This window comes from Mobula birostris, chromosome 8 (assembly GCF_030028105.1).
Source record: "Mobula birostris isolate sMobBir1 chromosome 8, sMobBir1.hap1, whole genome shotgun sequence".
NCBI lineage: Eukaryota > Metazoa > Chordata > Chondrichthyes > Myliobatiformes > Myliobatidae > Mobula > Mobula birostris.
In genome coordinates, this window is record NC_092377.1 from 136,973,503 (window position 1) to 136,996,610 (window position 23,108).

Below are 23,108 nucleotides of genomic sequence, written 5' to 3' on the forward strand. Positions count from 1 at the left end.
ATACTCAGTAGGTAGGGCAGCGTTGGAGGAAAGAGAGGCAGAGTTACATTTTCAATATTTCCTGAAAGAGTTAACTGTTTCTGTCTCCACAACTTAACCCCCAGATGAGTGTTTCTTTGAGAGTCTGAGCAGTTTTCTTCCTGAACTGCTATACAGTTTAAATATTTCAACCTAAGGCGTTTTCCATAAAGAGAAACCCGAGCCTGAATTTCACAGGCGGGCCTGTGCATCTATGAATCGCGACGTGGCAAGTCATCAGTCAAAAATAATAGATGATTCGTGCTGGGGTTTGAGTTGTAGGAGAGCGCGGATAGGATGCGACTGTTTTCCTGCAGTGAAAGAGGATGAGAGGTGACCCTTTGGAAGTTTATGAAGTCAGGAAGGACGTGAATAAAGTGGATGGTCACTGTCATAATCTCAGAGTAAGGAACTAGAACTAGAAGCCATAGGTTTAGACTGAGAGGATAACAGTTTGAAGGGGACATATTTTATTCATTTACGGGATGTGGGCGTCGCCAGTTAAGCCAGCGTTTATTTGCCCTTGAGAAGGTGGTGATGATCTGCCTTCTTGAACTGCTGCAGTTCCTGAGGTGTAGGTACACCCACCGTGCTGTTAGGGTGGGAATTCCATGATTTTGACCTAGCGACGGTGAAGGGATGGTGGTATGTTTCCAAGTCAGGGGGATTTCCAAGTGGTGCTGTTCCCAGCCACCTGCTGTTCTCAGCCTTCTCGATGGAAGTGGTCGTGGGTCTGGAAGGTGCTGCCTTTGGTGCCTTTGGAAGGAACTTTGGTGTGTTTTGTCACACAGCGGGTGATGAGTACATGGAGTGACCCACCAGAGGAGGCACTTGGATAAGAAAGGTTTGGAGCAGGGGTTCCCAAACTGGGGTCCACGGACCCCTTTCTTAATGGTACCGGTCCATGGCATAAAAAAGGTTGGAAACCTCTGGTTTAGAGGGCATTGGAGAGGGTCCAAAGATTTATAACAATGATTCTGGGAATGAAAGGGTTCATGTATGAGGAATATTTGATGGCTCTGGCCTGCAGATCGGAAGAATGGGTGGGATATCTTATTGAAACCTATGAAAGGTGTAGATAGAGTGTACGTGGGGAGAGTGTTTCCAATGGTGAGAGAGTCTAGGACCAGAGAAGGATAAAAGGAATAACCCTTTAACATAGAGGTGAGGAGGAATTTCTTTAGCCAGAGGGTGGTGAATTTGCGAAGGCAAAGTCACTGAGTACATTTAAAAAAGAAGTTGACAGGTTCTCGATTAGTTACGGCATCAAGGGTTACGAGAAGGCAGGAGAATGGGGTTGAGAGGGATAATATATCAGCCTCTCAACAGGTCGAGCAGACTCAACAGGCCAAATGGCCTAATTTCGCTCCTATCCCTGATGGTTTTGTGATCAAATGCCGGCAGGTGAGACCAGCTCACCAAAGTACTTTGGTCAGTATGGACGAGCTGGGCCAAAGACCTTGTTTCTATGTTGTATGACTCATTGCAATTGCCAGCATGCAGGGGCTCTGTGAGTAGCCAGGTTGACGTACTCTGCAGATGGACATGGTAAACTAACAGACACAATGTGTGCACCACAGTGCCCTTTGCACCCCGACCAGCAGAAGCAGCAGAGAAGTTCCACGTGGGACGTCAGTGTGATGCTGTAATTCAGCAGAACACAGGATATGAAAGTGGAGTGACCTTAGACATGCACGGGGGCCATGAGAGGGAAGAGCAAACAAAGGCAAGAAAATGTTAAACTCAGTGGGAGCCGAAATTCAACAAAACAAGACTTGAAAGGAAACAGCTTCTTAAGTTAGAAACAACGGAAGAATGAAAATACGAATAACTGACAACAGAGAGTGAACGGAGAGGGGAGGAGATGAACGATGATCACTTTAATCTCCCTTCTGCCGAGGAGTGTGACAGGGTGTTGGAAATATGACCTGATGCCTGATGTCAAAACTCAGCATTTGCTACGAACTGCTTCATAGCAAAACCAAAATGCATTTTCACTAAACCAACTCAAAAAGTACCCTGTGGGGAGGGAGGGGGAAATAGGGCTCTGAGTTTTCACAGAGACCCTAAAAGACCTGCAGAGAGTTGTGGACGTAACTCAGCACATTGCAGGAAGTATCCTCCCCTCTATGGGCTCTGTCTATTCTCACTATTCAAAAGGCAGCCAGCATGAACAAAGACCCTCCCCCAAGGGGGAGAAAATACAAAAGTCTGAAAGGCTGTACCACCAGGCTCACTGATAGCTTCTATTCCACTGTTTTCAAACTCTCAAACCTCTTGTATGTTAACAAGGATCCTTGACCTGACAATCCACCTCGTTTTAATCTTGCACTTATTTGTTCACCCACATTACACTCTTTTTGGAAGCTTTTACCCTTTATTCTGCATTATTATTGTTTTACCTTTTTCCAGCTCAAAGCACTGGAATGCTTTACTCTGTACACAGGTGGTTCTGTAACCAATGCCACCATACCAGCCCGGTGCAGAGAGTTTACCCAGTAACTGGCTTTGGTATCTTCTTCTGGGGCTGCCCCTTGGCTTCCACATCTGTTCTGAGGAGAGGACAAATTCTCTAAAACCCTAACAAATGAATGTGGCTTTGTGTATGGGAGGTCAAGTCTAATCAAGTTTTTCAAGGCGGTTACCTGGAAAGTTGATGAAGTCAAGGCAGTAGCTTTGTCTACATGGACTCTCGCAAGGCCTTTGACAAAACCCTGCATGGGAGGCTGGTCAGGGAGGTTCAGTCAGTCAGCATTCAGGATCAGGTAGTAAATTGGACTGGACATTGGCTATGCAGGAAGTAGGTGGTTGCCTCTCCCACTGGAGACCTGTGATTATTGATGCACCACAGGGATCAGAGCTGGGTCGGTTGTTCATCGTCTGTGTTGATCTGGATGATGATATGGTAACCTGGATCAGCAAATTTGTGTATGACCCCAAGGTTGGGAGTGTACTGGGCAGCAAGGAAGGCTATCAAAGCCTGGGGCAGCTGGAAACATGTGCTGAAAGTGGCAGATGGAATTTAATGCAGACAAGTGAGAGCTGTTGCACTTTGGGAGGACAAACCAGGGGAGGACTTACATGGTGAACAGTTTAGGACTCCTACAGTAGGGCAGTGAAGAGTGCAGTAGAACAGTGGGATCTAGGAATACAGGTCCATAATTTCTTGAAAGTGGCACCATCGGTAGATTGGTTCATAAAGAGAGTTTTTGGCACATTGACCTTCATAAATAAAAATATTGAGTACAGGAGTTGTGATGTTATGTTGAAGTTGTGTGAGATATTAGTGGGACCTAATTTAGTGCAGTTTTGGTCACCTAACTACAGGAAAGGTATCACTAAGATAGAAATCATACAGAGAAATTTACAAGGATGTTGCCAGAACGTAGAGACTTGAATTATAGCGAAAGATTGTATAGGTTATGCCATTATTTCCTGGAGCGTAGGAGAATGGGGGCTGGGGGAAGATTTGATAGAGGTATACAGCATTATGAGGGGTATAGATAGGGTAAATGCCGCTGAGACGAGGACTAGAAGTCATGGGTTAAAGGTGAAAGGTGAAATACTTAAGTGGAACCTGAGGAGACACTTCTTCACCCAGAGGGTGGTGAGAAGGTGGAAGGAGCTGCCAGCAGAAGTGGTCGATGCAGGTTCAATTTCAACATTTGATCAATTTGGATAGGTACATGGATGGGAGGGATACGGAGGGCTGTGGTTCAGGAGCAGATTAATAATTTGGCACAGACTAGATGGGCAGAAGGACCTATTTCTGTGTTGTAGTGCTCTATGACCTTTGCACATCAGCTCCTAGTGCGTCTTGACTAAATTAGCACCTCGTCCAAGGTATGACCCCACACCGACACTCAAATATGCACACATGCACATAAATGTATTCAATCACATAATGCACATTGCCCACACGCATGCAGGCACACAGACACACACACACACACACACACACACACACACAACGCACAAAACCTATTCCTCTATCCCGCTCTTCATATCCCTCACTCTGATCCCTGCCCTTCTTCAATCTCCCCTCCCTATATCTGACCTCCTTCTGTGAATTACCTTCCTCAGTCTCCCTCTTCCCTTGGTTCCCCTACTTCTCAGTTCCCTCCCCTCCACTCAACTCCTTTCCTTGTAAACCCTTTGCTTCGCTCCCAATTGCTCTGCTCTTTCTTACTCTGATTGAAGGTTTACACATTACAATATTCAGTTGTACAAAATATCCCAGCGAAGAATGAACTGGCCTGGTAAATAAATGCTAGACCCACTTCTCTCATGTCCTTCTCTCAAGGCACTGCCCTCTGCTGAGGGATGCTTCTGAGCGAGGCAGTAAGGGGGAGGTAGAATTCTGAGGGGTGCTGAAGAAAGGTGGGGTCCGGAGTGTGGAAAAGGATGAGAGTAAGATTTAATGCAAATTGCTTGACCGTAATGCCCCCGTTTCTGAAACTCCTCCTGACGCATTGTGAACAACAGGGAAAATAATGAGAGCTTTTGACAACCATCAGCAGGTGGCATTACTATTCGAAGAGAAGGTAAACATAAAGATTTGTCACATGTACAACGAAACATTAAAACTTACATTGAAATGCATCGTTTGCGCCAATGACCAACAGAGACCACACACGTTGCGGCACCAACTCACAAATGTTGCCACAACTCTGGCGTCAACATAGCATGTCCACAACTTGCTAACCCGAACCCGTACACCTTTGGAATCTGGGACGAAACTGGAGCATCCAGAAGATAACTAAGCATTCATGGGGAGAGTGTACAAACTCTTACGGACAGTGGCGGAATTGAACCCCAATTGCGATCTCCGGCACCGTAAAGCATTACGCTACCATGTCAAAAAGGACAGAAACGACAGGCATGCCTTTATTTACTGAGTTGACAAAACATATTGTATTCTTAATTGAAATATTTAAAATTTTAACTGAAGCAGACCTGTAGAATTTTGAACTCTAGATAAATCCGTTCATGATTCCCGCTACCCATTACACTCAGAGCAGGTGCTCTAGGTGCTATACCACCATATGCCGATATTATTCAGAATTGTTGATTTGATCAGAAACAGAATTAGGTTTAATATCACTGGCATACGTCATCACTAAAAAAAACAATAAATTATGTTAAATATATATAAAATAATTCAAATAAGTAGCACAAAAAGGGAAGGAAAAAAATAGTGAGGTAGTGTTCATGGGTTCATGGTCCATTCAGAAATCTGATGGCGGAGCGGAAGAAGCTGTTCCTGAAACATTGAGTGTGTGTTTTCAGGCTCCTGCGCCTCCTCCCTGATGGCATCAATGAGAAGAGGGCATGTCCTGGGTGATGGGGATCCTTAATGATGGATGCCACCTTTTTGAGGCATTGCCTTTTGAAGGTGTCCTGGGTGCTGGGGACCATGATGGAGGTGGCTGAATTTACAACTTTCTGCAGCTTCTTTGGATGCTGTGCAGTGTCACCCTCCTACCCCCCACCCACCATACCAGATGGTGATGCAGTCAGTTAGAATGCTCTCCCTGTTCTATCTTTAGACATTTGCGAGTATCTCTGGTGGCATACCAATCCTCCTCAAACTCCTAATGAAATATAGCTGCTGTTGTGTCGGCTTTGTAATCGCATCAATATGTTCAGCCCAGGATGCATCCTTAGAGATATTGACAGCCAGGAGCCTGAGACTGCTCACTCTTTCCACTGCTGATCCCCGTGAGGACTGGTGTGTGGTCCCTCCACTTCCCCTTCCTGAAGTCTACAATCAATTCCTGGGTCTTACTGACGTTGAGGGCAAGGTGGTTGTGGTACCACTCAACCAGCTGATCTATCTTGCTCCTGTACACCTCCTCATCACCATCTGAAATTCTACCAACAACAGCTGTGTCATTGGCAAGTTTATAGATGGTATTTGTGCTGTGCCCAGCCATACGATTGATGCTGCTGTTATTGATATCATATAGTTTTATCATCCAGCTGTTGCAGGTAATGTGAAGTGATATTATCCAGGTGTGAGTTCACTAGGATGTTCCCTGGGGTGGAATGTTTTTAGTTGTGAGGAGAGACTAGGCCTGTTTTCCCTGGGGAAGAGGAGGTTCAGAGGTGACATGACTGACGTAATTAAATTCTGAGGGACAGAGAAAGGATCAACTGCAGGAAGCATTTCAGAGAATAGAGAGAATCAGAGAACATAGGTTTAGGGTAATGGGGAAGAGATTTAGTGGAGGATCTGATTCATTCAGAGAGTAGGGAGAACGAGAGAACATAAGTTTGGGGTAAGGGGGAAGAGATTTAGTGGAGGACCTGATTCACTCAGAGAGTAGGGAGAACGAGAGAACATAGGTTTAGGGTAATGGGGAAGAGATTTAGTGGAGGACCTGATCCATTCAGAGAGTAGGGAGAATAAGAACATAGGTTCGGGGTAAGGGGGGAGAGATTTAGTGGAGGACCTGATTCACTCAGAGAGTAGGGAGAACAAGAACATAGGTTTAAGGTAAGGGGGAAGAGATTTAGTATGGACATGGCGACTGAATGGGCTGCTTCACGCCATATGACAATCCATCCAGATGTTGATATGCAGTTAAATTATCCAGATGTTGTTGATATCATGCAGTAATAAAGCAATAAAATGAATCCAAAAAGAGTGAAAGAGTTTAAGATGGAAACAGCAGTAAAACAAAAGTAACTTGCTTATTTGTTCTTTCCCCTCCTTGCTTGTTTACGGGCCAGTGGTGTACAGTTATTGAAGGTGAAAATTTCTCAATAAAGAAAGTCCCAAAACCTGAAGCTGTGACAAATTATGTATCGAGTTACACAAACGGCAGCTGTTTCACAGCTTACTTAAAAACTCAAACAGCCTCAAAAGCCTCTCCAAGACATATATAATTAAACTGACACCACTACTGATGGATGATGGTGGCTCCTTGTTATCGGTGACACTGAAATGATTTTATGATTCAGTACCTGGCCCATATCCAGTCTTGGAGCAAGATCATTACCGTGGGTGCCACTGTAGCATAGCGGTCAATGCGATGCTGTTGAAGCTCGCGGTGGTCTGGAGCTTGGAGTTCAATTCCTGAATCTGTACATCCTCCCTGTGGAATGTGTGGGATTACCCTGGGCACTCCGATTTCCTTCCACAGCCCAAGATATACCGGGTAAGTTAATTAGTATTGTAAATTGTCCTATGATTTGGTTAGGGTTAACTGGGTTTGTCGGGGGTTGCTGGGGCTGTGAGGCTGTAAGTAATTAAAATAAATTAATTAATTAAATATTGCATTATCACATTCTTCATGTGTGCTGTGTGAAAATTGTCTTCCACATTCTTTACATTACAAAGTAACTTCACTTCACCGGGGGTTCTTCAGCTGCAGAGAGAGATCTGAGATGAACTCAGATTGTGATGGGCGCTGTATAAAGGTGTTTCTTCCATTTTACCTTTGTACATTTTTTTTCTTAACTCTAGATGATTGACTAAAGACACATTGCTTCTACAATCTGTAATCAATTGTCTCCTCAAACTTCACACGGCTTCCTATTGCCAGGATTGTTTGGGTTTTTCACGGAACAAAAGCAGGGATGTCAGGAAACACAAACACGAGGAGATCTGCAGATGCTGGAAATTCAAGCAACACACATAAAAAGTACTGGTGAACGCAGCAGGCCAGACAGCATCTATCAACTGTACCTCTTCCTATAGATGTTGCCTGGCCTGCTGCGTTCACCAGCATTTTTTATGTGTGATGTCAGGAAACAGGCTTTTTAGTTACTTGACATTATTTGACCACAGAAATGCTTACAAAGAATCAGAGTTTAAGAACTATTCTTTGATAGCCTCTCATATTCCCATCATTCTTTCTTGCAGTTTCTTCCTCAGTAAAATGACAATTTCCAATCAAGCAATTTTGAGAGCTGGACCATCAGATAATTTTTTTTTTAAGTGTTGCTTTATTTTCAATACAGAGAATTAAATTTTGACGGAGTTCAATTTTTGTGAACCTTGATGACAGGAAATAACAGAGAACGCAAAAGGAGTTATATACCACTGATTGTCCCAATTGAGGAACAATGACCCAGGTCAACAGTTGGATTTATGGTGATGAAGGTGGCTGTATTACAACAGAGGAGTACCAGTCGGGTTTGAACCCACTCTAATTTAACCATAATGGCAGACATACTCAAGCTCATTTACTAACATTATGAAAGGACTGTTGTACACATACCTCTGATTTCTTCCTCTGGTTGAGGCTTCTCCTCCAGTGGAAGGGCCTTGGTATTTTCTGGTTTTTCCACTAGCTTCTTGGATTTTTTCCCTTTCTCAGATTTTGGCAACTTTCCTTTGTTTTTTTTGTCAGATTTGGGTTTAGAATTTTTCTCTTTGGGTTTTTTCTCCTTCTTGGGTTTTGGAGCCTTCTCTTTGGATTTCTTCTCTTTTTTGGGTTTGGGTGTCTTTGTTTTTGGCTTTTTTTCTTTCTTGGCCTTCTTAGGTGTCCTTGGCAGTTTCGGCACTTCTTCGTGAACTGCTGGGGGCTGACTATCTCCTTCCTCGTGTTTCTTTCTTGGTTCTGGAACAGATCCCTCTGGCATCTCCCCTCCTCGTATCACGGTCTCAGATCTCGCTGCTGAAAGAAAGTCTCATCATTAATGTCAATAGCGTAGATGAAGCAAGTTGGTAAACCAAGAGGGGATGGAGAAAGATCGGCGAATAGTCGAGGCACCACAGAAAGCATCCTTTCCAGATGCATCACGGTTTGGCACGGCAACTGCAACGCTCGCGACTGGAAAAATATTGCAGACCGTGCGCATCATGAGACTGACCCTCTACGACAGAACTTCCCAACCTCTCTTGTGCCATGGACCCTTACCATTGGTCCGTGGACTCCAGATGGAAGCCCTTGCTCTGTGGACTATCTCTATACTTCTCACTTCCTCAGTAAAGCAGCCAGCATAACCAAAGACCCCTCACACCCCAAACATTCTCATTTTTAATCCTCCCATCGGGCAGAAGGTAGAAAAGTTTGAAAGCCAGACTCAAGTATATCTTCTATCCCACCATTCTAAGGTTATTGAACTATCCCCTAATATGATAAGATGGACTCTTGACCTCATCGTCTACCTTACTCTTTTTAGTCTGCCGGCACTGCACTTTCTCTGTAACTGTAACCCTTTATTCTGCATTCTGATTTTCTTCTCCCATGCACTACCTGAATGTACTGTTGTAATAAACGGCATGGCAAGCAAATCAATGTTTTTTCACTGCAGGTCAAAACATGTGACAATAGTAAACTAATTTATTTCCTAAATAAAACAATAGTTGAGGAATACTTAATGGACCTATGGGCTGAGCTGAATAAGGTCATCCTCAGAGAGGATGAAAGCATAACCAGAGTGATTTCTTTTTCCAGAGGAACACAAATAATAAGAGGAGAAAGTTTGTATCACTATTGTTCAGGAGGCATCACTGAAAAAGAGAAGGAACTCAAAGTTTAAAAGTTATATTTGATGCTCTATTGGTCTGTCTTTTAAAAAGATCTGTAGAGATCAGAGACCTTCCCAACTGTTGCCCCCACTTATCTAAAATAGATTTATTCTCCGTTTTGTTTATACCTATGTGTAGATATCTTGTTATGTAACTACAGGTATTTCATTCCCTCTTTCCCAAGCAGGTTTCTGTTCAGAAATTAAACCAGAAGCTGGATGATGAGGGCTCCGAAGCCCATTTTCCATAGAAGAAGAGCACTTCGTAGTCCATCCTCTCCAACCTGATGGCATGAACATTGATTTTTTTCCCCTTCCCCCTTCCCTTTTCTTTTATTCCCCACTCTGGCCTTTTACCTCTTCTCTTCACCTGCCTGTCACCTCCCGCTGTGCCTCTCCTTCCCTTTCTCCCATGGTCCACTCTCTTCTCCTATCAGATTCCTTCTTCTCCAGCCCCTTACCTTTCCCACCCACCTGGCTTCACCTGTCACCTCCTTCCCCTCCTCCCGCCTTGCCGTTGCCCTCCCTTTCCAGCCCCGATGAAGGGTCTTGGCCCGAAAGGTGGCCTCCATAGCTCAGCCTGACCTGCTGTGTTGCTGTGGAGTCCCAGCATCTCTTCCGTTCATGACCAGGTTCCTTCTCCAGACCGAACTCTACACGTTGAGCCACACTGATCACGGGGTCAATACCAGATTCCCGAAACGGGCTCTCTGCTCTGATCGCTGACATGGAAAAAGACTACAAGGCGACCCGGATTAACCCTTCGGGCTGTGAAAACAACGCGCCTTCCTCATTGACCGGTGGGGACCCTCAACCCACAACTGCTTACTATTGAGAAGATCGTCCAGGATGACAGGGAGCACCCAAAGCCTCTTTGCTGCAAACATCTGACAGGCTAATAATTAGGGAGGCCAGACACGCCACTTCCCAAACTGACCAGCTCCACCCTTCCTCCTGCCCCACCTGTGGCAGAACGTGAAGGTTCCACGTTAACCTCTGCAGCCACCTCAGAATCCCATAGAACTGGTGTGGAACCAAGTCTCCATGATCCCTAGGGACTGCCCGAAGCGAAGTTCGGGTTGGACTAGGGTCAAAGGCAGTCCGGAGTTCAACCATTGACTTACATAAACACTATTTCTGCCCAAAGTTTTGGACCCAAAACATTAATTCATTAACCCCCTCCCCTCTTTCCACGGATGCTGCTTCCAATCCTATTTACCGGTCCAATTTCAGATTCTCTGCGGGTTTAAAAAAAATTTCTTCCTTAGTTTATTTCTTCATGTTTGGAATAACATTTCCGGGATATCACCAGCATCCTCAACCGGTCGGAGAACTGCAGACGGTCACTAAGTTAAAGAACCACTTACCAGGATCTGTTTCTCTCACCGCCCGTGTAGGTCTCGAGAAGACCATCCCCTGTTCTATGACCGGGGCAGAGCTGACCTGCGGTCGGAGCAGGGAGGCTGCCGTCTGCTCCTCATTGCCCGGAACGAGTCTGCCCCGAGGCCGGGGAACTTCAGCGGCGGGCTGGTCGCAGGCAGCAGGTTTCAGAGCCAGGAGCACTGCGAGTACGGTGACAGGGAGAGCAGCGCGCCATGTCATCTTGTCGCAACTCCAGGCAGGAGAATCACTCAGAGCGCGGATAATCCCACCGGCCAGCGGCAGGGACAGACGAAAAAACACCGAAGCAGAGCGGAGCCAATGTCCCTCAACCCAATTCAATCTCAGACAGAGAGAAATGGATGCATTTAAACCAGAGAGTGAGAGAGAGAAAAGTTTTTATCAAGTTCTTGCCACGTTGTAGACCCCTTTCAAAAACATTCGGCTGCCAAAGGGTTAATTTCCGGCTCCGGAGAGCGCAATTACCCGCCGTTTGACCGCTGCGGATAGAGCGGCGCAGATCAGAGGCGGCGGGCAACTGGCCGTTGTTTCCCGTGGAGGCAGCGCCCTGGTCTCCTCCCAAACTGTTTGTCCCGTTCCCCAGCCGTCTGTCCGCCTCTCCCCCTGACTGGCTGCCTGCGCTTGGCAGCCGTAATAAAAAGAGAGGGAGGAATTTTTTTTTTAAAAGTTCCCCCCCCCCCCCGGCGCAAACACTCAGCCAGAATTGGAGAAAGAGGGGAAGAGGGAAAAAAAAAGTTGGCACCGAGTCCATCCGGTCCACAGCCAACATAAATCAAGGAAGAGATTAAACTAGGAAGGGAGCAAGTGAGTAATTTGCTGATATCCCAGGGACCAGACTACATTGTTGGAGACTTTCAAGAGCTGTGAGCTTTGACACACCGCGCATCCCTCGGCCATGGACGTCCCGCATCGTGCCACCTCCCCAAGGAGTAGCTCCCTCTCTGCAAGGAGCCTCTCTTGAGACATTCCTCGCCTTGTTTTTGCTGACTTACCAATACGTCTCCTCGAGAGAGGAGATCCTAACGTTTCCACCTAACTACCCCCCCCCCCAACTTCCCGTCCCCCTTCCCCTGAACATTTTTCTTTTCTTGATGTAGGAGCCTCCGTTCTCCTCGGTAGGAATTCGGCCTTAAAAATGAAGGGACGAGGTGGGGGGGGGGGTTGTGGAAATGAGTTGACGACTACATTTGTAGTGTTTCCCGCTGTCCCTGTAGGAGAACTCCCACCGCCTCCCGGCAGCCGGGGAGTCTTTATGCAAGCAGGTCCACGGGTTAGGATTTAACAGACACTTAACATGGATAAGAAAGGTCCAGACAGAAATGGGCCAAGCGCAGCAAATCTTTATGCGGGCATTTTGGTCAGCGTGGACTATATGGGCCTCCACTGTATTACTCCATGTTAGATGTACCAGATTACTGTCAATGCCCACTGGTAGAAACCTGTCCTGACCCAATGTCAAGGCAAGCACAGAATCACTGAAAACTCGCATTTGCCCCTGGTATCTGTGCCAGTCAGACAGGAACTCCCTTGGCCAACCTCCTTTCAATACTAGGTCCCTGGCTCTTCCGGGACCACACAACTTGTTCTATTCACTCTGGGCATGTGGGCTTTGCAGGCTGAGCCAGCAGTTCATTGCCCTTGAGAAGAGGTGGTGAGCTGCTGTCTTGAACCACCACAGACCTTATGGTGTGAGTGTACCCAGACATGCATTCCAGGATTTTGACTCAGCCACAGTGAAGGAAGAGTTACGTATCTCAAGTTAGGACAGCATGCCTTTGAGGGCAACTTGCAGATGGTGGTGTTCTCCATGCTTTTGATGTCCCCCTCCTTCTAGCTGACAAAGGTCGTAGGAATGGAAGGTACTTTCTAACAAGTCCTGATGAAAGGTCTTGGCCTGAAATGTCAACTATACTCTTTTCCACAGCTGCTGCCTGCCTGCTGAGTTCCTCCAACATTTTGTGTGTGTTGCTTGTGTAATGCCCTGGTTAAGTTTTTTTTTACTGCTATGCTGTAGGCATTTCATTTTCTGTTTTGCTTTCAGCCTGTTTGGGTTTAAGCTAAGACAAGGAGCCTTGTTGTTCAACTTAGGAATGTGGTGTCAGCCAATCAGGATGGAGGAATTGGGAGAAGGTTCTAGAGAACGCTGGGCGGAGAGGTTTTTGTGACGGACACTGACGAGTGGGTCGAGGTCTTTTTGGCAGGTGCTGGGAGAAGACAAGAGGGAAGGTGGCTGAGGACGCCGTCCCTGTTGCACAAGGTGCTTTGTGCAGATGAATGGCTTCAAGGAACAAGGACCAACACTCCCGTGGGGGAGCCTGTCTGTTTGAGATGGATTTCGAGCGACATTCGGAAGGTGGTGTGTGCTTTCACGCAGACCGAGGGTCCAGCGCACAAGTTAAAGACAACTTCAAGATGAGCTCCAACTTATGAGCACATTTGACTGTTTAACTATAATGGGGCCTTTGTTTTTTTTCTTTAATAACTCTTTGGTTAAGTTAACATTTATAAATATACTTTCTTGATCATTGTATGCAGTGTACAATCCGTTATTTCTTGGCTACGGGCGATTGCCGGGGGCAGTAAAGCACATAGTATTCAGACAAACTGGGTTTTGGTTTGGGTGGGTGAGACTTCCCAACCTCATAGGTTTGGTGGGACCCAAGTCATATCTACTCTAGACGTATGGAGTCTGAGTCTGGTGTCTGGTGGCTGTTAGCGAGCAGCTAACGAGGCGCATCTTAGGAGACACCCGGTAAAAAGGGGTTTCACTTGGATTTCTGGCACCTGCAGATTTTCTCTCGGCTCTAAGAAGTCTTGGTGAGTTTCTGCAGGGCATCTTGTAGATGGTGCGCACTGCTGACACTGTGTATCAGTGGGTGATGGGTTGCCATTGAGCTACAATGTCCTGGTTAGCTACTGTGTCTGGAAATGTAGAGGAGGCTTGACCCAAAAGCAGAGTAGCGAAGCTGACCCAGTGGTGAATGGTAATTTTAATAATAGATGAGCTAATAGCAAGTCACAAGGGGCCACAAAACAAAAGAGAACAGAAACTAAACTCAACAAGGTAAACTTTAGGCGGGAGAGTGAAAGCCAGGAGCAACCGTTTGAGGCTGGCTGGCTCAATGAGTGAACAAGGACTGTGGATGAGAATTGGGGTTAAGTAGGCTGCCGGTGATGTCTGGAATGAGTGGCAGGTGACTCTTATTAGCTGGGTGGGCAGACTGGGCAGTGTCATCTTGAGTCCTGTTAAAGCTTCACTCACCCAGGCACCATGCTAATGTGGTGTGGAGTTCTGCCTCCATTATTGTTTCAGGCACAGAATTCTGCTCCTGCCCGCCCCACCCCTTGGTTTAAACAGATTTCCTCTCACCTCCCTCTAATCCGATTACCATGCAGTTGTGACCACTCCCTATGGGAAATAGATCCATCCCATTTGTTTTATCAAAATTTTGCCCCTCAAGATGCTAAACAACTTTACTAAGTCTTCTCCGAGCTCCCACACCTCCCTCCATTCCAAAGAAAATATCCGTAGCTTATCCAATCTTCCCTCATCTGCAAAATTTTAGAGTTATAGTAACATTTTTTGTGTAACTCCTCTGCACCCTTCCCTGTGAAACCACAGCATTGCTGTAATGTGGTGAAGAGAAGTGTACTCCTATGCAGAGACTCCCAGCTGCTCTGTCTGAAAACACCAACACTAGTTTGATGAGAATAACTGGGAAATCTAGAAACCACTAAAATAAAGTATTCAGTTGCAATTCTTTGAGGAAATAACATGCAGGATAGATAATCGAGAGTCAGTAGATGTTACTTATTTGGATTTTCAGAAGGCCTTTGACAAGGTGCCACACATGGGTCTGCATAACAAGGTAAGATCCCATGGTATTACAGGAAAGATACTAGCATGGGTGGGAAATTGGCTGACTGGCAGGAGGCAAAGAGTGGGAATAAAGGGGCCCTTTTCTGGTTGGCTGCCAGCGACTAGTGGTGTGTGGCAGGGGTCGGCATTGGGACCTCTTCTTTTCATGGTATATGTGAATGATTTGATTGAAGGAATCGATGGCTTTATGGCCAGATTTGCAGATGATACGAAGATGGGTGGAGGGGCAAGTAGTATTGAGAAAGCAGGGTGTCTGCAGAAAGATCTAGACAGATTGGGGGAATGGGCAAAGAATATAGTGTAGGTCATGCACTTTGACACAAGGAATAAAGGCGTAGACCGTTTCTAAATAGGGGAGAAAATTCAATTATCAGTGGTGGAAAGGGACTTAGGAGTCCTTGTGCAGGATTCCCTAAAGTTTAATTTGAAGGTTGAGTCACTGGTGAGGAAGGCAAATGCAATGCTCGCATTCATTTCAAAAGGACTAGAATACAAGCCAAGGATGTAATGCTGCGGCTTTATAAGGCATTGGTCAGGCTGCACTTGGAGTACTGTGAACAGTTTTGGGCCTTTATCAAAGCAAAGATGTGCTACATTGGAGAGGATCCAAGGAGGATCACAAGAATGTTCCCAGGAATGAAAAGTTTAGCATTTATGTTTAGGAATGAAGAGGAGCATTTGATGGCTGCTCTACTCACTGCAGTTTAGAAGAATGAGGGGGATCTCTGTGAATCCTATTGAAAATTGAAAGGTCTAGGTAGAGTGGATGTGGAGAGGATGCTTCCTATAGTGGGGGAGTCTGGGACCAAAGGTATAGCCTCAGGACTGAGGGACATCCATGTAGAACAGAGATGAGGAAAAAAGTTCTTAGCCAGAGGGTGGTGAATCTGTTGAATTAATTGATACAGACTGCTGTGCAGGCCAGTTCATTGGGTATATTTAAGGCAGAGGTTGGTAGGTTCTTGATTAATCAGGGAATCAAAGGTTACGGGGAGAAGGCAGGAAAATGGGATTGAGAGGGATAATAAATTGGCCATGATGGAATGGCAGAGTAGACTTGATGGGATGAATGGCCAAACTCTGTTGCTACGCCTTGTGGTTATATGGTATTCATCACTGAGATCCCCATTATGCTGCAAAGGAAAAGAAAGAGAAAAAACAGGTCTTAAGGAATGAATGGTGGGTGGAAAGAGAGTAGATAAGACCCAACAACTCACCAATAACAATCACATGCAGAGATTTTCTATTTCTTGCAAGGCCACCAAAGGCCCTTCCTACTGGGAGATCAGAATGGAGGTGACCTTATCAAGGACATGGAGGCAAACACTGCCTGTTGGAAGGAACACTTAGAAGAATCCCTTGTCTGATGCTCACAAAATGCTGGAAGAACTCAGCAGGTTGAGCAGCATCTGAGTCCTGATGAGGCGCCTTAGCCTGAAACTTCAACTGTTTGTTCCTCTCCATAGATGCTGCCTGACTTGCTGAGTTCCTCTGGAATTTTGTATGTGTATTAGTCTGGATTTCCAGCATCTGCACAATCTCTTGTGTTCAACTCTTACTCTGCTCTCACTGTGAGTACTCCTTATTCTGTCCCACAGCCAAATGGCCAATTCAGTTTTGCTGCCATCAGAAATTCACGCCCTCACTACCCCACACCCCACCAAGTTTGCAAAAACAAGAATAGGCTGAGAAGTCTCAGAGGTGCCTCTGTTATGACTGTCTTGAAGAATAAAGAGAAATCCAGTTGTAGTGACCACTGAGGGGATACTGCTGTTTCTACTTCTGGACAATAGGACCCTAGTGGTCATCCAGGCAGCATTAATGAAGGTAAGTAAACAGTTGAAGTTTCGGGGTGAGACCCATTCATCAGGATCAAAAAAATGTCATAAACAGTGTATCCAAGTCAACCTGTGAAGGTCACGATCCATCATCCCACCTGTTTGTTCCGGCAATATTTTCTTTCAGGTTTCCAGGGTCTGCAGCTTCCTGCTCCAGTTCAGTGAAGTTTCATCAACAATGGCGAAGCACAAAGGCTTTGACCCTATGCCAATGAAAGAATGCCACCAACTGCCCAAGTCAGGATGGCATGTGTCCTGGGGGAGCACTTTGAGATACAGGGTGAGAAGCAGAGCTTCCTCAACTCCCAAGTGTGACGTCACGTCAGCTCTTGGGTCCCCGTTGGGGCCCACAGTCCAACATTAAGCTGTCCACATTCGCAAAGACTTTAGATCACCCATGCAACATTGCCAGAAAGATTTTGAACTGTCTCTCTCCATGTTGCTAGACTGTTCCTGCATCCTTGTTATTCTGTATTAATCTGCAGGAGCAGGGGGAAAGAATCACTTCCCTACAAGCCCGTGTCTTGTGACAGCAGGCAAAAAGGGCTCATCGCCAACCCTTGCTACCTTGCAGTCTGTTAGATAACAAGATCTCCCAAGAGGAGAAAGGGAAACCTACCTACTTGATCACCTTGGCCAGCAAGAAACCCAGAGACAGACAGGTGTGGGAGAGAGACAGTCATCACATAACTGACAGGGGGAGAGACAGACAAAGGAAGAGAGAGATAAAGACTACCAGAGGAGGAGAAGAGATGGAGGGGGGGGATGGAAGAGAAAGTGAGAAAGAGACAGAGAGAGATACAGAGAGAGAGAGAGGAGGGGGAGGAGGAAGAGGAATAGGGTATTTCACTGCCTCTCCCTCCTGTTCAATAGTTGGGAGCCCAGATTCTCTGGCTGGCTGGAGTTCATTGTCAGGAATTGTCAAGAGCAGCTCCGTAAGGCTCTCTTGAAGCAAGTCAGCAGCAGCCACTACTGGTAACACTGAGAACAGTCAGAAAGTTTTGCTTCAAGAATCACTGCTTTCCCACTGCTGCTCTTCATCTTTGGGCATTGTTATGGTTTTTATTATCACACCATGTGACTATTTTGTATCTGATTTAAAATGTAATGCCCTCAGTATGATGTCCTTGTAAATAAATTATGGTTTTAATGCATTCCTGGCTGGTGCCCAATAACATTGTTCATGGTACCTCAAATCATTGCTTATCATACACAAAGATTTACAATTACTGAATAAGGCAAACTATGCTTCTATTACACAGAGTTTTATGAGTGTTTGAAGACTGAGTTCCTTGATTCTGTCCAGTTCAATACCCGACCAGCCCTCCTGATGGTTTACTTTAGAGCTGAACTCCCATTCTGACATGCTGCATGGGTTCAGAACAAAATGTACAGTTACTTTCAACTGTATTTATGTGAAGTTAAACCTTTCAGCATCAGAATCAGGTTTATTATCACCAACATGTGACGTGAAATTTGTTAACTTAGCAGCAGCAGTTCAATGCAACACATAATCTAGCAGAACGAGAGAGAAAAAATAAAATAAAACATAATAATAAATAAACAAGTAAATCAATTACATATGTTGAATAGATTTTTAAAAAGTACAGAAACAGAAATACTGTTTATCAAAAAAAAGGGAGGTAGTGTCCAAAGCTTCAATGTCCATTTAGGAATCGGGTGGCAGAGGGGAAGAATCTGTTCCTGAATCGCTAAGTGTGTGCCTTCAGACATCTGTACCTCCTACCTAATGGTAACAGTGAGAAAAGGGTATACCCTGGGTGTTGGAGGTCCTTAATAATGGACACTGCCTTTCTGAGACATTACTGCCTGAAGATGTCCTGGGAACTTTGTAGGCTAGTACCCAAGATGGAGCTGATTAGATTTACAATCTTCTGCAGCTTCTTTCGGTCCTGTGCAGTAGCGCACCACCGCACCCCCATACCAGACAGTGATGCCGCCTGTCAGAATGGTCTCCATGGTACAACTACAGAAGTTTTTGAGTGTATTTGTTGACATGCCAAATCTCTTCAAACTCCTAATAAAGTACAGCCACTGTCTTGCCTTCTTTATAACTACATCGATATGTTCGGACCTGGCTAGATCCTCAGAGATCTTGACACCCAGGAACTTGAAACTGCTCACTCTCTCCACTTCTCATCCCTCTATGAGGATTGGTATGTGTTCCTTTCTCTTACCTTTCCTGAAGTCCACAATCAGCTCTTTCATCTTACTGACGTTAAGTGCCAGGTTGTTGCTGTGGCACCATTATTGGTTATGTTTCTGATTAAGAAAGCTTACAGAATTGGTGTCAATGTGTTCATCTGTAGACCCAGAATATTTTCACAGAAGCAGGCTGAATAAGCTCCTTGTGTACCTGAATTAGATAGAAGAGAAGGTCCTGAGTTAAGTTCCAGGTCCATCCTGGTCTCAGCTGGGACAGCTACTGGGGATGAATTCAACAAGAGAGAAGTTCATTGATGTTATTGTGACGAAAGAGGGTTACAAAAGTACACATAGACTAAGATGTTAACTGTCCGGTGCTGGCACCAGTGGGATCAACAGTTGATCTGCCACCTGTCTTCAGGAGAGAGAGATAAGTAAGACAATGGAGCAGCATTTGGAAATGTTAATGAAGAGAGGAGAGAGTTTAACGGAAGGAGACACCGGTCTGCGTATTGTCCAGGCCGGTTTGCTTTGAACCTGAACTGTTTGAAGCGATGGACAGGCGATACCCCAGCAAGGGGATAAAAAGGGACAGGTTCGCTAAGGCAACAGACACCACACACGACACCACGAGGTAACGAGACCCTGGAAGCGGTGTGCCCCCCCAAGTCAGTGGGAGTTTTTGGAGGACTAGTCGTGGGACCAGCCATAGACGCACAGGGTGGAAAGATTCGGTCACGGGAACCTGGTGTGTGTGTCCACCCTTGCCTGGGTGCCGGGTCCACCGCAGAGGAACGAGCGTATCTGAAACGGAGGGGTCACAGTCGGTGACCTCAGAAGACACTACAAAGGGCTTGCCCGAAAGCTAACTGCGAAGAATATCAAAGGTCTGTTGAATCCGATTTGAATATCAGCATTCGCTCTCTCTCTCCCCAATGGCACGACGGCGATTACTGCGAACTGAACTAAACTTAACTCTGTCACTTGTGATTGATCATTTTACCCCTAGACTGCGATAGAGCTTGATTGATCCTATTATCCCAGTTCTGTGTAAATGTGTGTTTATTCATTGCTAACCTGTTGCATTTATATCCTTACTATTAGAGCACTGTATTGTTTATTTCTTTAATAAAACTTTCTTAGTTCCAGTAATCCAGACTCCAACTGAGTGATCCATTTCTGCTGGTTTGGCAACCCAGTTATGGGGTACGTAACATTATTAATTTAGAGATAATGTATGGTAGCCTGCACCGCCCAATTAAACTGCTAACCCGTACACCTTTGGAAAGTAGGAGGTGACTAAAGCCAGTCACGAACCCAGAAGAATCCCACGGGGTCATGTGGAGAACGTACAAGTCCTTACAGAGAGTGGCGATAATTGAACCACTATACTACCATGCTGCCTTACCTGTAATGACCCTTGTGGAAGGGTATGCACATCAATGATTGTCAGTTGTGATGTCCTTCATGGTCATATGGCTGCCAAGGTGCATGATATAGATTCAGATCAGTATTTCCCAACCTTTTTTAGCTCAAAGCCCCCCTAAAGCACCTTCATACTTGCCAACAGACCTCTTAGGAACAATATACTTTCCAGCACCCCATAGTGTAAAAACATGTCTACCATCTGCTAACATGAGAAAAATGATTCTGCTTTAAATTTTTATTTGCCTTTAAACCTAGCTTACTCAGTACCTGTGCGCTGTACAGTAGCTTTGATATCAATGAGATTCTTTAGCTTGATGGTTTTTAGCAAGAGTTGAAATATCTGGTTCAAGTTGTGACAGCAAAAGCCTTAAGTCCCCACATGCACCAATGTCCAAGTGGTTTCTGTTTTTTGTGAGTATGTGGTTCACTGCACTGAAGCCTCTTTCAACAAGGTAGGAGGATAGAAATGCAATGAAGAGAAGTTTGGCTCTTCTCCAAAGACCAGGAAACTTCGTATGTCTGTGTAGCCACATACCATCATTTTTAAAAAGAATTTTTGCTTCTTCATCATTCCGAATTTCAATCATTTCTTCTTGAATGCTCTCTTCCTGTTCTTTCATCTTGCAAAGAAATGGGTTAATTATCCAGTTTGGAATTTCCACATCATTCAAATCCTTGAACTAATTCTGAAAATCCTTCTTCAGTGACTGCAGATGTAAGCAGTACTCTTGCAAATCACTATCTGTGAAAGAGAGTGCCATACTGTCCATGCAGGGACACGGTTCTTCTCTCAGTGTTTTGTTTATATATTTCCAATTTTCCAATAAAAATGAACATTGTTTTTTTGCTTGGATTGAATTGAAATTCTCACCCTGAAGTTTTATATTTAGAATGTTCATTTCATCATACAGATTGACTAGGTATGCCACATTTCCCCATAGAAGTTCAATCTTGTTTCCCAAACTCTTATAGATTTTGAGCAAAAATTCAACCACAGTGTCAAAAAGATCAAAGAAACACTTTAAGCAGCAACCTTTTGACAGCCAAGCACTTCAGTGTGAATTTGCAATTGTTCAAACTCTTCATCGTTATCTTGGCATAACTGGCGAAATGTTCTGCTATTTAATGGAAGAGCTTTAAGTTTGTTGATAGCTGATATTACAAGAGTTGTGATTGAAAAAAAGTTGCTGACTGAGGTTTTTAGCAGCAAGATGTTGATGATAAACATGATGATGAATCCTGTTTCTTTGCAGGATTAGAATTCAAGGCTCTATTTCACCATTTGGTTCCAGTCAGCGCTGTATGGTGACCTGTTTTCCATAGATCTGTAGAGAAAGCTGAGTGGGTGTACTTGACTTACTAACTGTAAAATTGCATGAACTTTTTCCACGCTGCGAGTCAAGAGGAACTGTTAGGCACCCTGGTTGCTAACTTATGCGTTCGCAGTAATGTCTGTTTGGTCGGTAAGGTTGGATGAGATTGCCGAGTTTCAGAAACATCGTGACGACGAGTGCTCACCGCCTGCAGAGCTGTGGTTCTTCCTGTGTTCCAGTGCTCATCCTTTGTTTTGGAAGTGCCTGTTCTACTAAAGGTCAGTCAAGTCTCATGCCTCACGTTAGGGTGTCATTTATTGCCCTCCCAAAAGAATCTTGAACACCCCCCCCCCGATGACTTCCATTTCCCCCAACACCCCCTTAGGACATGTAACTGCCCCTCTTGGGGGGGTTGGTACTGCGCCTGTTCGGAATCACTGATTTATATGGAGAAGAGAGCAGCCTGCTCTCAATGTCAGAAAACCACCCAAGATCATTCTGGATCACATGAGAGGAATCCCACACTGTGGATATGATTTACTTAAGGTGCTGAATCTATTACCTTGGGTTGATACAATGGACTATCTGCTGTAGTTGGAGAAGAATTGTCCAGATAAATACAATCAATTTGTAATCATAATAATAACAAAAAGAAAAAGACATCTCCTGTTTCTCATTTAAATCTGGACATGTATTGCTCCATTTGGATTACTTGAGTTGTAAAAATGGGTAATTTCCTCTTGCAATCATTCTTTTACCCTAGCTCTGATTTTAATTAGAATCAAACTCAGTTGTTTCATTCAGTTGAAAGAAAACACAACTAATAGATTGGAATTAATTGATGCACAATCTTGATATCCATAGCAGCCAAAATCTGCCAAAGTGCTATGCAGTAGATGGAAGTTCCAGAAGACGTTTCCAGATATGACATAAACTAATACACAGGAAGACAAAATGATGACAGAAAGGCTCATGTGGTTTTCATTTGTATACAGTTATGTTAATTAAAGACAGAAAATGTTTCAATTTGAAACATGATGTTAGCTTAACATGTTTGCAAGCAGACTAGCCTATGGGAATGTAGGAAATTACTTTCTGATGGATTGTTAATAAATGTGTGAAATTGCCCTTGCACTCACCACTTACTGCCAACAATATTGTTATACCTGCATTTACAAAAATAGACACACAGATTGTTAACTAGGCATGTACTGTACAATGTCTTTAGGCCAAGCCAGATTTAGTGTGTGTTTTTGATGTGTATTTCATCTGTTATTATTTATTAGAACTAGCTAATGTATATTTTGGGAAGCAGAATAATAAGGTTTGACTTTGTTTATTTGAAAAATAGAGCCAAAGTAAAAATGAGCCAACCTGACCAAAAGAATTCCTGGTTTGTTTTAGCAGTGGAGAAACATGTCTGACATCTGCACATTTTGAATTGGGCAAAGAAGGTACAGATTTCCAAACTATAGTTCCTACTCGGAAGCATTATCAGTGTAGCCTTTGAATGTAAACTGTTCAGCGTAGCTGTTGAAAAGGAAGGCTTAGGCGGGGACCCATGCAGGTGCCCATGGCTAC

General features: G+C 44.7%; 1 protein-coding gene across 2 annotated transcripts in view; it reads right to left on the minus strand.

Annotated features, from left to right (window-relative positions):
• Positions 1-11,545, minus strand: part of LOC140201763 (inactive carboxypeptidase-like protein X2) — a 124,446-nt gene extending 112,901 nt beyond the window's left edge. The window contains exons 1-2 of one of the 2 annotated variants that reach the window (XM_072266392.1): positions 10,869-11,545; positions 8,247-8,645 (exon numbers count right to left, since the gene is read on the minus strand). In XM_072266392.1, coding sequence (XP_072122493.1) covers positions 8,247-8,645; positions 10,869-11,103 — 634 coding nt within the window. In that variant the 5' untranslated portion in view covers positions 11,104-11,545. The remainder of the gene's footprint in view (positions 1-8,246; positions 8,646-10,868) is intronic. The other variant, XM_072266391.1, reaches the window with a different exon arrangement.
• Between the last annotated feature and the right edge of the window lie 11,563 nt (positions 11,546-23,108).